This window comes from Cotesia typhae, unplaced genomic scaffold (assembly GCF_013202065.1).
Source record: "Cotesia typhae breed Kobodo isofemale line unplaced genomic scaffold, CoteBio_Ctyphae contig_5, whole genome shotgun sequence".
NCBI lineage: Eukaryota > Metazoa > Arthropoda > Insecta > Hymenoptera > Braconidae > Cotesia > Cotesia typhae.
Genome location: NW_027423757.1, coordinates 642402 through 661279, shown reverse-complemented (window position 1 = coordinate 661279; position 18878 = coordinate 642402). Strand labels below are relative to the sequence as shown.

The window sequence follows — 18878 nt, the reverse complement described above, 5'->3', positions numbered from 1 at the left end:
AGGGCGTTCAACTCGCAGCAAATAAATGAAGGCGGGAGAGTAGATTTAAATTTAAATTATTCAAAATGAATAGTATATATAATATAAATCAAAACACTCAGATTATGTTAGTTAAATTTAGATTTGTTTTGCGCGCAAATTTATTATTTTATTATTCAGTAGGTTACAAGATAAAAGTACCGACAATAATTTTGAAGAGAAAAATATCCGTGTGGTGTACTGGAATCTTGCTTTTCGATGATTGTCTTCGGGTTCCTTGAACTCGAAGAGCTCAAAAACAAAATAAATGAAATGTTGAGCGCTTAAGTATGGAATTAGCGGGAAGTTGCAGGGATGGTCTTTATGGTTAACCGTTTTCCTAATTTTTTTCGTATGATAAATTTTGTACATGATAAATTTTTTTATTTTTTGCGTTATATGAAAAAAACGATTATTTAGAAATTCTTAAACAGTTATAACTTTTGAATGCGTTGTTCGATTTGGATGTAATTGGTGACATTCAACGCATTTTTTCAAGTTAGGGGTCTACTTAATTTTTTAAATTGTGTGGAATAGTTGCCTGTATAATACAAAAGATCGGAATATCGATTGTTAAAGTTTTCAATTGTCAGATGTCAGCTGAATTCACACTCATGTTTATCAATATTTATTGTCAGAATCTCATAAGGGTAGGTTACAGTAAATACATTTGACACTACCTACCCATGAATTTTATGTGAAAATCTTTTAGGAATTTTCATGAGGTTTCATAGAAATTTAACTATGTATTCATAGCGCGGTGACTACAAAAAACCTTCATTGAAATATTTTTTCTCAGCTTGTCGAGCTGAGTTAGAAAATACAATTAGTTCAAAAACTCATATATACATTAGCGTATGCCAAAATTCCGCGTATACCAAATTTCCGTGAAGAACCTCTTAAAATTGGAATTTTGAGCGTCGCTTTTAACGGGAGCTGTATTTGGGCATTTTCTGATCTATTTTTGGTTGAGATGTCTGCCTGGGAATAAGTGATCAGACCTGATGATGCCTGTTCATGTATGATCAGGCCGGAAATTAGGCATGATTATGCCTAGAAAAGTTAATTAAATTTACCCTACAGTAGGTTTTTAATGATAATCAAAATACTTGTATTTATTGAATAATAAAATATACCGTTTATTGATAATTTCCAAATTTATAAATTGAAATTAATATATATAGACTGAACATATTCAAAAATTTTTTCTTAGCATATTTGGTCCTTAGCATGAGCAGGCATGGACAGGTATGATCGGGCCTAAGCGTATTTAACGCTTGAGACATGAACAGGCATGACCATGTCTAATTTCAGGCTTTATCATACATGAACAGGCATAGTCAGGTCTGATCATTTTGTTCCGGGTAGATCTGATCAGACTTGCATAGTCAGAGATGTGATAAACATTTTTTCTTTGACGAAAAAAATTTTTTTGGTCACCACAAAATGTGCAAAGTTATTTTTTCATTACGTTTAAATAATTTTTAAATAAAAAATTCGTTACATTTTCTATGGGACATTTCGGTCTGCTCTGCTCCTGCCTAATATTAAAATCATTACTTATTTTATTATTTAAATAAATGTAATGTTATAATGAGATTCGGTTAAATAAACAAATTAGGATTATCAAAATATATTGTAAAATCAATTTTTATATTATATTTATGATAAACTTATTTGATACGTTATGCACTTCATAGAATCCCCATGAAGAAAGTTTTTGTCTAATTATATATGATTATATATAATCATGTATATAGTCATACATAATTATATATAACCATACATGATTATACATGGGATTATATACATTTATATATAAGTCTATACATGATTAGATCTGATCATACCTGGCTGTTATAACCCCATATATTCATACATAAGTCTATATATGATCAGATATGATTATATATGAGTCTATATATAATTAGATATTATCATACCTACACAGTAAAAATTTTTGCGTCATTTCTAACACAAAAATGTGTCAAAAAAAATTTAACATAAATTTTGTGTCATTTTAACATAAATGTTTTATGTTAAAAAAATAACACATTTTTGTGTTAAATGTTACATAAACTTATGTCAAAATAATCCATGGTTCATCCGAAGATTTTTGACACGTGTAACTGTCGAATATTTACACAATAAAATGTTAAGAAGTGATCTCCCTAGATTGACGTAACGATAATGCTTAATCTCAATTATTTTCAATGAAAAACATTCAAGTTATTAAATATGTGGAACTTTTGTATCAATAAAGGGATTAATTGATAATTCGATAAAATAAACATTGTAGCAACAGGACATTTTTTATGGTTTTATTATAAAATAGTAAAATAATTATTTACATGAAATAATCGCAATTAAAATAAATTCTTTTTCGTAAGTTTCATAAATTTTCCAGATAGATATCTGCCAATTTCAATATCATCTAAACAATATTGTAAAATAATTATATTAATTAAAAAACTGATATATATTTTGAAGAAAGTAAACGTTCAACAAAAAATATATAGGCTTTGGAGGTTAATTATTTTATTAAAAACATTTCACACTAAATTAAATTGACACTTACGTTTGATACACTCAAATCACTTTCCACTATTAAATTTAAATTTAAATTTAAATAATTAAATTTAAATTTAAAACATTTAATTTAACAATCACTTTTGAGTATTTTTAAAATATACTTAAAAAAAAAAAATTTTGTAAAACAAAATTTTTTCGATGTTTATATATATGAGATAAGATGTGGAATGTACAAGATGGCGGCGTTTATCTCGCCTAAAAAAGTAGAGAGCAGTTTCTGACACATGTTTATGTAAAATCAACACAACTTAAATGTTGATTTTATAATGACATTTTTGAAATGTTACTTTTTTATAAGATAACACTTTTTTTGTGTTGGAAAAAAGCGAACTAACAACACAATTGTATTATGTTAAATTGACACAAAAAAGTGTCAGATATTTGACACGGAGAATTTTTGACGCAATGACGGAAAATATTTTACTGTGTAGCGGTCCTAACGCCATCGATAATCATATATAAGTCCATATATAATCAGATCTGATTATATATGAGTCTATCTATAATTAGATATGATGATACTTGGCTGATATAACTCTATACAGAATCATATATAATTCTATAGATAATCAGATCTGATCTAATTAGACTTGCATAGTCAGATGTTATCAAAATTTTTCCTTTGAAAAAAAAAAAAAAAAAAATTACACGCTTTTTATTAGCTTATGAATTCACTAGTATGTTTGTATGTTTGTATGTAAACGACTTCTTTGGGCGCAATTTTGACCCACTTTAAACGGCCAGATTTCGTTCAAACTTTGTAGATTTATCAAGGACCGATGACAATACACTAATTTGATAAAATTATTCCATTTTTCAATTTGCACAATAAGATTTTTGTGTTAATTTATATAATTTTTATCTATAGTCGATAGAGCACAAATTTAAATTTTTTATACTTTTTCTCTATGGTCGATAAGGCAGGAATTTTAATTTTCAACCAATATTTTTAGTCGATTTATCTAATATTAATAAATTTTTGAACACCAAAGAGAATTTTTAATTTAACAAAACAAATAATAGTTAAAAAAAAAACTAAAACATCCCGCTTTTATAAATAAACCAAACTAAAAAGTAAAATATAAATGATAGTTTTAAAAAATTAAAAAACACGCTTTCTATAGAAAATCAAACTAAAAAATAGAAAATAAATTTAAATTAAGAATAGTGTTAAAAATTTTAAGAAATATAAATTAATAATAGTGTGAATAAAATAAAAATGATTTCATTTAAAAAAAACGCGTGGGGTGCATGGTGTCAATACACGGAAAGAAAACTGTATGAAAAATTACGGTAAAAACATAGTAATTTTTAGTATAGAATATTGTAATGTCGGACCTAAACTCAAACATCGTAATTTTTACGATGCAGTATCGTAAATTTCTATTACTTAAGGAAGTACGAGCGGCAGGCATGGTGGGGATATGCTGCTCTGAGCGCGCGGTGAAGGGGTGATGATGATCACGTGACCGCGGCAATACGTATGGCAACACTGTGATTACTATGATTATTATTTTTTCTGTTATTTGTTAATTCAAAATAAACATTGCGTGTTTACAAGTGTCAATTTAAGAAAATTATGGAAAGTGAAAATAAGAAAACTTATTATCGAGATAAGTTTGGTAAGTTTACAACTAAAAGAAAATTAGAAATAGAACATAAACGTGTAGAAAATATCTTGAAAAAAAAAAATTGATGGTGATGACAGTTCACTAAGATTATTAAACTTAGGTTAGTATTGACATTTAAAAAATGTCAAAATTTAAAGAAAAATTTTTATGAGTAAAGAAGCCATCCTTATTATGTTTTCTTCAGAATAAAGATTCAGCAGAAGCAAAAAAAGTTTGCAGTGGCATTTCAATCACAATGATTAATAAAATAGCAGAAGCTGGAATAAGTAAAGAGCAAATTTTAGAATCGTTCCGAAAAAATGGTTCTCAAGGCATATCTATTTTGCTAGGTCAAGATGTTGGTGGTAAACCTCGAGTGACCAAATCATCAGCTATGATTAAAAAATTATGTACTAAAATTAGTGAAATTATTAAAAATAATGATACTGAATTTAATAAAAAAGATAAATAATTTTAAAAATGTTTACTTTTTTTTAATTATTATTAATTCTATACCTACAACTGTATTCACTTATTGACATTCTTTAAAAAAAAATAACATTGTTATATCCGGCATACCGTATATAATACAGGGCCTCCTATTCCCGCCGAAAAGTGCAGCGCTTGCATATTTAGGGAACCACAACCAGGACTGCGCGACAACTCTCTCGTGGCTGAAGAATACACATTATCGCGCATTGTCACCTCATCAAAAGAACCAATTGTTTAATTAGTAGCCCCTCTTTCAAATCGCGACCGAGGTGATAAAAACCGCGAACACCATAATTCACGAGCTTATTTACAAGGTAACAGTTCTGCCTTAAAGCCCGGGTGAGTCCTATACCCCGACACGTATAGGCAGACTTCAATTATTAAATTAATTAGTCATCTTTTCCCTAATTATTCATTTCGATTCCCTCAACGGTATTTCCGAGCTCTGTGATAGTGATTCTTCGAGCCACGATTCGTCTTTACGATAATCGAGATTCCCGCAGTTCCGGTGACCTGGTCCCACTCTCAAATTATCTTTTCTTTTGTGAATTATAATCGGCGAACTTTTGTTTGCCGGAGTCGTTACTCCGGTTACGAACTCATATAAACCTTCAACTTGTTTTTATATTGTTATTAGTTAATAAGCGATAAGTGTAAATTAAGACGTGTTTGCCCATAGGGCCAGTTTATTAGAATATATAAACTAAAAACCCGAATCGAAGTGTATCATCATTCCTAAATTAAGAACCTTCAACCTTCGATCTCCAGTCAGCAGGAGGAAGAGAGGAGCCAAGCAGTGGAACTCAAAGGTACAAAATCCAATCAAAGACCGAATCATCGTTGGAATTAACATTCGCAATAGTAAGTGGAGGATATTATCACTATTTCCAAGGTCGATTGTCTATTTCAAGGGGCCCTCTCCGGGGTTCTCACCTTCGCGAACCCATAAATTAAAAACCTAACGATCTTTTCGTTAGGGAAATTCATCTGTTATCCGAACCTCCGATAGTCCAGCTACCCAAATTCTAAGGTTATATTTTTCGGACATAACAACATTAATAACTAATATTAATTAATTAATTTATTAATATTAATCATTCATATTATTTACTATTTTTGTTATTTACATATTGAAATTTTGTATTAGAAAAATTTTAAAAATGTTTACTTTTTTTATTTATTATTAATTCTATACCTACAATTGTATTCACTTATTGACATTTTTTAAAATTATTAACATTGATAATTAACATTAATTTATTAATTTATTGATATTAATCATTAATATTATTTACTATTTTTTTACTAGAAAAATTTTAAAAATGTTTACTTTTTTTATTTATTATTAATTCTATACCTACAATTATATTCACTTATTGATATTTCTTAAAATTATTAACATTGATAATTATTATTAATTTATTGATTTATTGATATTAATCATTAATATTATTTACTATTTTTATTATTTGCATATTGAAATTGTTTATTAGAAAAATTTTAAAAAATATCACTGTGAATAAATCTATTCTTTAATTTAGATGAAAAATATGTAAATATGTGTCCGCAAACTATTCGTAACGTGATTGGTTGAATATATCATAAGCATGAAAATATATGCAAACGCTATAGTAAGGCGGACGCTTGCGCGCGCAAATTTGAATTCTAGTATATCTTAAATTTGACAGTTGTAGGTTAGGTTACTTTACTGTTATGATTATTACTTTGCTTCTATCTCTTTCTAATATATTTTATCTCTTTTTCATGGTCTACAGTGTCGCCGGTTAGTACCAAAGATAATCGACGCTACCGAATTTACTGAAAAAGTTCATCTTTTTAATTAAATATCTTTTTAATTAGTCGGGCAAAACGGTTTTTTTTTTTTTTTTCAATTATTTATGAAGGTTATAACTTTAATTTAAATAGTTTTTTTTTTTTTATATCTATCGACTAGTTTCGGAGATATTTACGAAAACGTATCATCCGTCTACCGTTTTGCCATAAAGCCAATGTTAAATATGCCTATTTTTGAAGTCATTTATTTATTTAAATAATCGGGCAACCCCCCCTAAAATTTTTAGGATCGGTTTGGATTTAGTTCAACTGCATATAAAAAAAAATTCAAGCCTTTTATTCAAAATTGCTCTGGTGCTCGTACTTCCTTAATTTAAATTAAAAAGAAGCTTAGGTTACCGAAAAAAACAATTCTGCATCACCGAGGAATCGAACCCGGAGACCTCTCCGCCACAAATCCAAGGTTTATCACCTCACGCTATCAGAGGCATATCTAAATTTCATGTTCAGTCATATAGGGTATGTTCCGATATGCACTGCGACCACTGTACAGTGTGACGTCAATTTAGTATACTGTAAAGGCGTTCCTTTTTAGTCAGTTATACTGGCTGCTATTTAAAACGGAACGCAATCCGGTATAGTATGAGTCGTATTTTTGACGCACCATTCAAATGAGTGAATTAAAATTTTGTAGTTTATTAAAAAAACTGTTGTTGGAGTACTGTTAAATTTAAAATATTTTAATTAATATTAACTGTACATTAATATTATAGTATAATAAAAGTAAGTAGTTTTTCCTTAAAAATAATTTTTTTTCTATTACTTAACTTAAGTTAACTTCGCGTATAGGTTAATGTACAGAGGTTATGGAGGATGAAATTTTGGAGTTTTATTTTACATTATTTTTGATTACTATCCACGAAAAAAATTACAGGTAATGGAATATGCAGTAGTAGGAATAGTACTTGTTGGTGCAGTTCGGAATTTATTGGAATCTTCAGATGAAGATGATTCTAGCGATGATGAAGATCTTATTTATTGCTTTGGAAATCGTGCAGAACAAGGTATTATTCCAAGAACCCAAAATTATATCGAAGATACTGTTTTTCGAATGACAGATGAAACTTTTAAAAGTCATTTTCGGTAAGACATATATTTTTACTTTACAAGCTGATGATAATTATTTTTCTGAGCTTAATATCTTGAATTATTGTTCATTTTTAATATTGCATCCTTATTTCTAAATCAATTGTAGTATGAGACGCGATACTTTCGAGTTTCTTATAAATTTACTCGGACCCGACTTACAAAAACAATCTGTTCATTTTGGCCGACATCCTATTGCTGTAGAAAAACAGCTTCTTCTGAGTATTTGGACCATGGCAACACCAGATTCTTACAGGTACATTATTCACATTCCTTTATTTCTATTCTCGAAATCTTTAAAAAATTAAAAATTGATATTCAATAGAATAAGGTAAAAAACCCAATACCGGATCATGTACCAGTTCCGAAACACTCAATGTATTTGTATATCTATATTCACAAATATAGATATACAAATGCATGGAATGTTCCGGTACTGGTACGTGGTCCAGTATAGGGTCTTTTATCTTAGCTTACTATTTTATTAATTTCACAGATCGGTATGTGATCGTTTCGATGTCGGAAAAGCAACAGCTTGGAGAACTGTTTGGAAAGTAGTTAAATCAATATATAATTATCTACCTGTCTACATAAAATGGCCTACACGTGAAGAAGCCAGGATAACATCTAATCATATATTTCGAAAGTACGGATTTCCGAATGTATTGGGAGCGATTGATGGAACACACATAAGAATCGCTCAGCCCAAAGAGTACCATGCTAGCTATATTAACCGCAAAGGATTTCATTCTATTCAAACTCAGGTTTTTAAAACATTGAATTTTATATTGATGAACTTAATATTTATTAAATTCATTGAAACAAACTTTATGTTATAATTACAGCTAGTATGTGATCATAAATTAAAAATTATTCATGCGTACTGTGGTCAGGCAGGCTCAGTTCATGACGCTCGTGTTTTTCGACTGTCAAATTTACAAAATTATTGCACACCTGAATTTTTTCCTGACGATACTCATTTGTTAGGAGACAAGGCTTACAGTATTCAACCTTGTATAATGGTACCTTACCGAAATAATGGAAACTTCCACGAAGATTTGTTGCAATACAACAAAAAACATTCAAGTGCTCGTATGATGATAGAACGAGCAAACGCATCATTGAAAGGAAGATTTCGTAGTTTGTTGGATAAACTGCCATTTACAAGAACGGATTTAATACCCTACTACGTAATTGCTTATTGTATTTTGCACAACATTTGCATCATGAGAGATGATTTGATCGACATTCCAATACTTGTAAATCATGAAATTCCAGTGATGGATGTAGATATAGAACTAAACAATGACATGAAAGTTGCTGGAATGGAGAAAAGAGAAAGGTTAAAGAATTTTATAAACAATAATCTATAAATTTAAAACTTTACTCATACATGCATTCCAGTAAAATAAAAATAAAACTTTGCACATCGATGTAAAGAAGCAAAGTTTGAAATCGACTTATATGAAAAAAAAAATTGTACATTTTACAGCTAATTTGTCGTTTCTTTCAATATCTGCACAATACAGTGAATTCTGCTAATTTATTAAAAAAAAATAAATGAGGAAAAGTAATAATATCTTTTTAAATTTCATCAGGCTTATATTTTTTTATTTCAACTTACAATATATTTTAATATACTTTTTATAATATATGTAGTGTTACTTTTTTAATAAATCTTTAAAAATGAGAAAAATATTAACCTATTTAGTTACACTTTTTTCGGTTTAGTCTAATTAACATCAACATAGATATATATATTTTAATTAAAAAATAATAAAATCAAGACTTACAAGTACATTTGAAATATTTATACTTGACTTGAACTTTTCTTGCAAATACTTTCTTAAAGATAATAAACTTTTTTTTTCTTAATAATAAAACGTAAAAACATATATTTTTCATACTTAAAAATAAGTTTAGTCTTTGACGTTCTCTCAAGGATTTTTTAATACTGAAGAAAAAAAACGTAGTTTATCTAAGAATCATAAATCTCAATATCTCTTTGTTATATGATCCACAAGCTTATTAAGAGCACCAGATAATTGAGCTATTGATGCGATTTTCTCACGATGTTGTTGTTGGCGAATTTCACTATTTTCCTTTTTAGCTAAAAGTAATTCTTCACAGTAGCTAGTTAGAGTTTTTTGCCGCTTTCGTGGTGGGCTGATAACATCAGCATCTAAAAATCATACAAAATATTTTTATAAATAATGTTAACAGTTTAAGGAATATGAGGGGAGTAAATTATAATTAATTTCCTCGGAATATTATATCAGTAAAAATTATTTCACAAAATCAAATTTTGTAAATACCCATTTCGTTGGTAGTATTTGATCCAGCAGTAGACAAGGGTTTTACCTACGGCTGCTCGCCAAACACTTCTTCCATTTCCTTAAAATTAACATGAGTAAAATATTTGTAAAAATTCGAAAAAGCATGAAAAAATAATTAGTCTTCCCTATTACATCGTAGAAATTCCAAGTTATAGGTGCATTCCCAGAGCTTTTTTGACTATCTTTTAAACTTTTATAACGGCGCTTCAGTGTTTCCCATTTAATTTTACATTTTTCCGCAGCAATAGGCGGCTAATTCTGCTGACTGAGGGTTTCGTTGATTTTCGTTGCAATTTTGACCCAAACATCGCCATTGGTAACATTTACATCAAGAAATTCAAGCTGGTGTTCCTTATATACCGCAATAAGGAGTAGAACTTCATTTTTACTCCAATTCTTGACATCTTAAATTTGATGATAATTATACAAAAATTTTATGAGATTAATGTTGATACATTTTAAAAATATAATTGTTCAGCTTTCATAATTGCTTACCTGGACATTTCTTATTGTCATCTATGTCATTTCTCTGTTTACCCGATGACTTTGTAGCTTTCGGTTTATTAAGAGTTTTTCCAGCCGTTGACTTCGTCTGAGAAGTATCAAAAGATGTTGAAGGTCTGTCGGTAAATGTTGCTGTGCCTGACGAGCCGGCTTCTGACGGAAGTTTATTTTCTTTTCCTATTTCTTTTGAATCATACATTTGGTAGTATGTCGGTATGGGACTATCAAATACAAAACAATCTGTAGATCGATTAATTACAATATTAAAAAATTATTCCATAGAAAATATACCGGATTTGTAAATACATTAGAGATATTGACATTGATTATACATGATAATCATTAGTAAATTATCATTCAGTAATATTCTAATAAATTTCATATTTTTACCTTCATTTTTACAAAATTCCAAAAGTTTAGTAGCAAACATCGTATCTGCAAAATAATAACGAAAAATTAAAATGAAAAAAAAATAAGGTTATGTTACGCTTAAAATATTGATAGATACGATGACAAATTTACCTGTCTTTGCACGATCAAAAATTTCCTGAGTAACTTTCAGCTCGTATTGAGTATTTTCAATACAGTCTAATAAAGTTAATTTTAGCAATTCTTCCATTGTTTCGTTTATCAATCCAAATTAATTACAAAACTCTGTGATTTAACTGCTGGTATTGTTTATAAAACGTTAGGCACTTTAAATAGTTTTGACTGATCACGTGATCAAACTACTGCGAGTACCTTCCCTTGTGGAAATAATTCTCTGAAAAAACTCTTGACAAGTCTTTATAACTCTGAATAAGACTTTTCGAAATTCTTCACATCCCTAACTAAGTGAAGGAAAGACTTAATAAGTCTTCAAAACTCTGCAATACTCTTCAAAAGTCAAATTTTCCCTGCAATTTCGGAATTTCTCAAAGAGTTATTAAGACTTGATAAGACTTGTTCAGTTTTACAGGAAAAGAAGAAAATATTTCTTTTCAAAAAAATTACGTATCAGAATTAAATAAAACTATAAAAAAGAATTAATGCATGTTTTAAAAAAATTTTTTAAATAATATTTTCATCACGAAAATACTTTGATGGGCATCGAATCACTCATAGTTGAGCAAGTCAAAACATCAACAGCAAATGAAGTGCACTTGCTGTTGGAAACAGATATTACTCAAAGAGTAAATCCAATCGGTATTTAATTTGGACTATCAAATATTAAAGTCAACTTTCTAGGTAGGAAAGAATTTTCTAACCACATGCCACCTATTAGAAACTAAGAACACTCAAAGATTCTAACTGTAAATTCGTAAACTAAAATATGTTAGGTATCAATTAATTCCAGCAGATAGCGTGTGGATAGAAAATTCTTTCCTACCTAGAAAGTTGACTTTAATATATGATAGTCCAAATTAAATACCGATTGGATTTACTCTTTGAGTAGTATCTGTTTCAACATCAAGTGCACTTCATTTGCTGTTGATGTTTTGACTTGCTCAACTATGAGTGATTCGATGCCCATCAAAGTATTTTCGTGATGAAAATATTATTTAAAAAAATTTTTTAAAACATGCATTAATTCTTTTTATAGTTTTATTTAATTCTGATAAGCAATTTTTTTAAAAGAAATATTTTCTTCTTTTCCTGTAAAACTGAATAAGTCTTATCAAGTCTTAATAACTCTTTGAGAAATTCCGAAATTGCAGGGAAAATTTGACTTTTGAAGAGTATTGCAGAGTTTTGAAGACTTATTAAGTCTTTCCTTCACTTAGTTAGGGATGTGAAGAATTTCGAAAAGTCTTATTCAGAGTTATAAAGACTTGTCAAGAGTTTTTTCAGAGAATTATTTCCACAAGGGTTACCTCAAAAAAGCCAGTACTCGCAGCAGAATATGGCGGCGATTTATGACGTCATATATTTCCCTAGGATACTGCGGCAGTATACTGGCAGTCAATTACGGAACGAATTTTTCTATAGTAATAGCACTGTGCAGTGCTCGCAGTACATATCGGAACATACCCTTGGTCTGCTCCGGTACTGCCTGACAGTAAAATCATTATTTACTTTATGATTGAGGTAGATGTGATGTAATAATGAGATTCGATAAAATAAACAAATTAAGACTATCAAAATATATTATACGATCAATTTCTATGTCTTATTTATGATAAACTGATTTGATACGTTATATACTTCATAGAATTATTGTCACCAAAGATAGCAGCACAGCAGTCGGGAACTTCAAGGCGCACGGAGATCACTAAAGTTAAGCAGCATTGAGCATTGTTAGTAGATGGATGGGTGACTGCCGGTGGTACAACCGTAAAATTATATGCAATCATTTTTTTTTTATTTTTATTCATTATAGAGAACTGCGTATGACTCTATCAAGTACTATATCCATAAAATTAAGCAAAATAATTAATTAAAAGCAACAATGTCTAATCAGGCCTGATCAGGTCTGATGATTTTCCCCGGGCGTATTTGATTTTCATAGAATTTTTAACAATAGTTTTGTTTGGGCATTTCCGCTGTGGAGATATCTCACGGCCGGATAATTTTTTTTTTGTTTGCTAATGACCTTTTAAACAGGCTTTAGAATAAGCCACCATTATAGATTTCTTAATGATTAGCAACATTATTTTCGGTTGCTTATTTAATTAAAAAAAAATTATTTTCTGAAAAATTTGAAAAACATGATTATTTATAGTTTTTCAGAAAATCAACGATTTACTCACAAATATTGATGAAATGAATAATTTTAATACGAATTGTATAACAAAATATTCACATTAATCAATAAAGTTTCAGTTAAATCTATTTATAGACGATTTTTTTTATTTTAAATAATCAAAAAATCTACGTTTTCCTTCACTACCTTCTAGAAAAATTGTTATTATTACCATTATTTTAAAACAACTAGGATATAAAAATAATTCTGGGATCTTTATTTTATTTTTCTTTATTATTAATTAGCTTTATAATTGATTCGATTATCATCCAAACATGTATAAAAGTTTATATTAAGTTGTTTATTAACATATTCATCATTTTGAAAGTCATAAAACCTAATAAAAATAGTATTTTAAACAAGTATATTTTAGATTATAATTTATAAAAACTATAGTAATAAAATTGAATTCAAGACAGTAAATCAATTGCTAAAATGCAGTTATCTTATACATCACGAAGAAATATTGCAAGCTTGTTTACATTAGACGTCATGATATTTCAGTGATCTTCAGTTATGTTGATGGATAACAGTATTCGCAGTTTTTCTTCTAACAGTGTAGGCAGGTCCACATAAATTTTCTGCTCGGCAAATAAAAAAAATTAAAAAGATGTTAGAGAATATACTTGGAAAAATGATAAAAGCAGTGGGAAAAATGTAAGCATTAAAAAAGTGGCAATTATTATATAATAAAATTATGTATACCTATAAAGTTAAATTTAAAGACAAAAATATTGTTAAAATACTAAACTAATCTTACTAAACTATATTCAATGTATAGATATAGTGTTCCTTCTCTGTATATAATTATACAAAAATTACAAACATTATTGTATATAACTATATGAAATTATATGATTACATAAAATTGTATATGATTGTCTACAATTGAACAAAAATCACAGAAAAAAATTAAATATGATTATAAAAAATTATCTATAATAATATATAATTATACGGAAATCATATATAATCACATGTAATTGTATATAATTTTTTTTGTGGGTAATTTGTGATTATTACAAAACATTCTCTTTTTTTTTTTATCTAAGAGTTTGTTACTCCAATGATTAATAATCTTTCAATCTATAGTATTTTAGAGATGAAATAATAGGAACAGTATCAACTTATAAAAAAATAGAATTTCACAAAAAATAATAGTTTTGTCAAGTTTAAAAATTGGTACCCAGGCTCTCCAGCAATATATAGTTCCATATAATAAGCAAAGAATTCCATCAAAATTTGAGCTTTTAATTCTGATTCTACTTCTATAATTTTTTGAATTTATAAGTAATTATTAGTTCTAATGCAACGGAGCACTTTCAAAATTTCGTAGAATCATTTTTGCGATTTCATGTATACATCGATAATTTTATAAATCAAAGATATATATTGATTATTAATAATTTATAAATTTGATTTATTTCTATGGAAATAATTATATATAATTCTATGTAGTTATATTTAATTCTATATAATCATATATTTACATCGGGCCATTTTTCATACATAATCTTTATGTATATATTTCTTCTGTGTGATTGTTTATCACTGCACTCCTCCTAAACGATTGGACCGATTTTAATGAAATTAAAATTTTTGTGTGTCTTCAGGTGGATTTGATAATGGTTTAGATTCATAATTCAGTCCATGTCAAAATGCTTAGTCAATTTTGAAGAAAAACTTCTTTAGGCGAGAGAGAGTATATATATATATAATTTATATATGTATAAATTATATATATATATATATATAATTTATATATATATAAAATATATATAATTTATATACAGGGAATATTTTATATATATAAATATTTTATATATAAGGAATAAGGAAGACACGCAAAATCGTGAAGCGTTCCAACATTCACGTAACAGGATATTTTTGTGGGAAAGGTTTTGAGAAAGGATTAGGGAGAGGAACTTCTTAATGTGAGTGTATAGAATATGCGAGAAAAAATTCGAATAGTTTGGACTGGGATTCGAACCCAGAACCTTCCGATGACATGTCGGCTACTCTACCATTTGAGCTATCCGGTCTATACTAAATTTTACTTTCGCTTATTCTATATACATTAAGCCACACCGTCCATCTTACGGTTAGCATTTTTCAAATTCGAAAATAATGCTATATTTATATAAAAATAAAGAATAATATAATACAATTAATATATTATAATATAAATATAAATATATTAATTAAGACAGCAAATTTATAATTATATTTATATTCAAGAATATAAATATAAAAATAATATTAATTTTCAACAGTTTTATGATTTCAATTGTAATTAAATTAATTAAATTCCCAACATATCTTATTTCCCCTCACTCTGAGTCTCGGAAATCTAAAGCTTAAAAGAAAATAAATATTAACGAGATTTAAAAATTAGCTTGCCAAAGAAGTTTCATTTCTGACATGTGTACTTAGTACGCACGCACTTTTTTTATTTATAAAATGTTGTTGATCAAATTCAAGAAACTTTTGTGTTATTGTGGTAAAATCAATTATATGCTCATTTAAATATTACATTGTAATAACGTTTTAATAATAATTTCCATCGAAACGGTCCAAACTGTAACATCTCATTCGAGTAAGCTTAAAATTTTTTAATTTAAGATATGTATACAGGACAACGTCTGTCGGGTCCGCTAGTTATACATAAGAATAAACAATAAAAATTAAGATTTTTTAAACTAGTTTTTCAGATGTAGCTGAGTACTATTTGGTGTATAATAATTAAAAAAATTGGATCAAAATGCTATTTTAGAAATTTTTGAACAGCAGCAATATATGAACGCATCATTCGATTTCAGTATGCTTGGCAGCGTTTGACACTATTTTTCAGGTTGTCAAAATTGAACGACACGTTTAAAAGCTACGTCTGCGTCGGAATATGAGAAGCAAATTGGATGTTTTTAACGTTTAAAACATAAATTGAAGACATTGAACGTTAAAAAAGTGGGTTTATTAATTTTAATGTCTCCAAAATGTAACTTCGTGTTACGAATATAAAAAAATGTTAAGGGGGATAATTACTGTGAAATTAAAAAAAAATTTTTTTTTTATTAAATCAAAGTTTTTTGTAACCGCGCATCAACTAATGGTTTGAATCCAAAAAAAAAATGAAAGAAAAAAAAAACACGAAAAAATTTTTAATATGTCGCCATTCTTTTTTTAATTCCAATTTTCAAAATGCCCTACGTGAAACGATAACCACATCCATACAGATTACAACGTGGTTTGGTTTTTTTGTTTCAGATAATCCGTTTTCGAGTTGGAGATGAGACCGTGGTGAGGGAAATTTTTTTAGTGCTCCACAAAAATGCCTATAATTTTGTAACAACATGATATTTCTTAATAAACATTTTGGAGAATGATCTTCAATGGATACTTTATAAAACAAAAGAATCTCGATCCCCAAATTCCTTTATTATCTCAATCAAAAAAATTCTAAAAAATCACTTATTTTTTTTATCCTTTCAGTGACTATCGCCCTTAAGGGAACCGATCTACACTTGAAGTTAAGAAATATAAAGACTATTTATATGTAACAAGATACTCTGAGGCGAAAATATGTCGTATTGCATCACAATTTACCAGAATTTTTTTTTTTAACTTCTCCCTTTAAAAATTAATAATTTTTAGCGTACATTCCTAAATGCGCTACAAGTAACTCCAGCACAGTAAAAACTAATGGGCTATAGCCGCTGGTAGTGCAGTTATGACATTTGGTACAGAGGTATATGGCATTTCGTCCAGTTGGATATGGAATGTCTTATATCCCTACACACATATACTTGTTTACATATGAACTTAATCATAAGTAGCCTCCATACATTTGGATTCACTTAAATTTGATAAATGTAAGTTCACATTATTAATGCTTTCAAGTTTAATATTAATAAACACTTTCAATTTCATTTTTTTTTAAACATAGATGAATTATAGTTGATATTCTCAATCCCGGTTGGCTCAAATTTATTTTTCTTCCTCATTGAAAAAAATTTTTACAGTTTTCTCACTATTAAATTATTATATTGTAAATTCTTTCTTCAAGTTAATAAAATGGTCAAGTTTTTACCAAAAAATGCTTATAATAAAGCTGTTATTGATTTAGGTGATCGTTTTCAAAAATTAAATAAAACCCTTAACAGAAACTCAGTAACAACATATTATAGTTTCAGATAGAGACAGATTCAGAAGAAGACTTTCAAACACTTAAAGCTTCAAAATCAGAATTTTAATGTCAAATCACATAAATTTTTAGAATCTTTAAATATCAAATGTCTTTCAAATTTACTTTCAATTGAATTAACGACAATTAAAGGATTATTTTAAATACATAAAAATTATATACATTAAAAAATAGATCTGTTTGGAAATCGGTCATTACTTTTGATGGATGTTGCTTTTAAAAATTTTTTTTTTTTTTTCTAAATTTATTAATTCAATAACTTTTCATTTCAATTCTACTACCCTATGCAATATTCGTCTTTATTTGGTCATAGTTACTGTACTAGGAATGTTCGTGGACATTGTTGATTACAGGTATATCAAGAAAAACAATTGATTTTGAATCCCCAGTGATTTTCATTTAGTTTACGTAAACTTCGCGTCAAACTTTAAATTTGTAAGTGTTGTACAATATAATTTCAACTTACTACGTAAGTAGGTGTCGAACTACTGCCGGAATTAGAGAGAGAGAGTGCTCACATAGTTGCACTCAAGTTAACGGTAAGTCCACGTTAACTCATTTATAAATACAACTACAGTGCTCAAATTGATATCTGAATTCGGCCGTAGCTGTAGATTACTTTTTCTATCCGTATGGTTAACTGGAGATCAAGTGGTCAGTATTGTGAAAATAGATCAAATTTTATTGTTAGTGAAATGCTGAGAAAGAAGAGCCTAGCTTATCACAGATGACATTATTTTAATAAAGTTCATAACAATCGGAATAGCATACTCATTGTTATTTGTGATGGGTCGTATGCTCGTCATAAAAAAAGTTTTAACAGTAATTATCTGAGAAAGTCACATTTTGGACAAGAAAATCTACAAATTGTGAAAATAAGGAGCTTTTTATTGTATAATTTGAGTAAAATATAATTATGAATTGTATTCTATAATAGTAAATCAATTTCTCTATATCTATGAAGTTCGGGTTCCCAACTTTTTATTAATCTAAAATTATAATTTCTTTTTATTATATGGGAAGGAAATGTTGAGTTTTTTTCCGTTCTCTTAGTCGTTACTTTGCAATAAATAGATTTGTTTCAAACAAAAAGTTTAGCTTCTCATTTTTAAATAAGGAAATTAACTTGCAAAAAGCATATGTTTTCTTAGATTTATTAACATCTTCTAATTAAATAAAAAATTGATAACTTTATTTAATTATAAGATATCTGTAAATTTAAGCAGATACGTGAATAATAATTTTAATCTAATTCCTCGAATTTTCGACTATTTTCGTTCATCGACAATAAGGTGAGTTATATGTACTTAGATCTAAGTAGATGAATGTAAAAAATTTTTTTTTGGGTAGATAAGATTAGTTTGTAACAAATCTTATGATACAATAGGCCATAAGCCATGATCGTATGAAATAAAATTAACACTTATGTTAGTTTCGATTCGTTGTTTAAAAAAAGCGAAAAA

General features: G+C 28.1%; 2 protein-coding genes and 1 long non-coding RNA gene across 8 annotated transcripts in view; 1 reads left to right on the top strand and 2 right to left on the bottom strand.

The window, feature by feature from the left end:
- Positions 1-3644: 3644 nt before the first annotated feature.
- LOC141530826 (uncharacterized) lies at positions 3645-4701 on the top strand. The gene is made up of 2 exons (XR_012479805.1): positions 3645-4341; positions 4426-4701. It is a non-coding gene; the product is annotated as an uncharacterized LOC141530826 (long non-coding RNA).
- Positions 4702-9338: 4637 nt separating this feature from the next.
- On the bottom strand, positions 9339-11451 carry LOC141531230 (uncharacterized). 3 transcript variants are annotated; one of them, XM_074248872.1, is made up of 6 exons: positions 11015-11451; positions 10883-10927; positions 10484-10732; positions 10121-10392; positions 9968-10046; positions 9339-9834 (listed from the first exon to the last, which is right to left on the bottom strand). In XM_074248872.1, the coding sequence occupies exons 1-4, from the start codon at positions 11109-11111 to the stop codon at positions 10241-10243; spliced, it is 543 nt and encodes a 180-aa protein (XP_074104973.1). In that variant the 5' UTR covers positions 11112-11451; the 3' UTR covers positions 9339-9834; positions 9968-10046; positions 10121-10240. The 3 variants fall into 3 exon arrangements, with proteins under 3 accessions (XP_074104973.1, XP_074104972.1, XP_074104974.1); XM_074248871.1 differs by having other exon boundaries at positions 9968-10392; positions 11015-11450; XM_074248873.1 differs by lacking the exon at positions 10883-10927 and having other exon boundaries at positions 9968-10392; positions 11015-11448.
- Positions 11452-13429: 1978 nt separating this feature from the next.
- Positions 13430-18878, bottom strand: part of Sima (HIF-1 transcription factor component sima) — a 62255-nt gene continuing 56806 nt past the window's right edge. For all 4 annotated transcript variants that reach the window (XR_012479893.1, XM_074248866.1, XM_074248865.1 and 1 more), the window contains one exon: positions 13430-13795. Coding sequence is in view for 3 of the 4 variants with exons in the window: in XM_074248866.1 (XP_074104967.1) it covers positions 13715-13795 (81 nt within the window). In the remaining variant the exon portion in view is untranslated. The remainder of the gene's footprint in view (positions 13796-18878) is intronic.

Bases quoted from the DNA above. Each gene is read 5' to 3' on its own strand.
- LOC141531230 (XM_074248872.1), bottom strand. From the start codon at position 11,111: ATGGAAGAATTGCTAAAATTAACTTTATTAGACTGTATTGAAAATACT. The intron at 10,733-10,882 runs GTAAAAATATGA...ATCGATCTACAG, and splicing joins GGAATTTTGTAAAAATGAAG to ATTGTTTTGTATTTGATAGT. The intron at 10,393-10,483 runs GTAAGCAATTAT...ATCAAATTTAAG, and splicing joins TGACAATAAGAAATGTCCAG to ATGTCAAGAATTGGAGTAAA.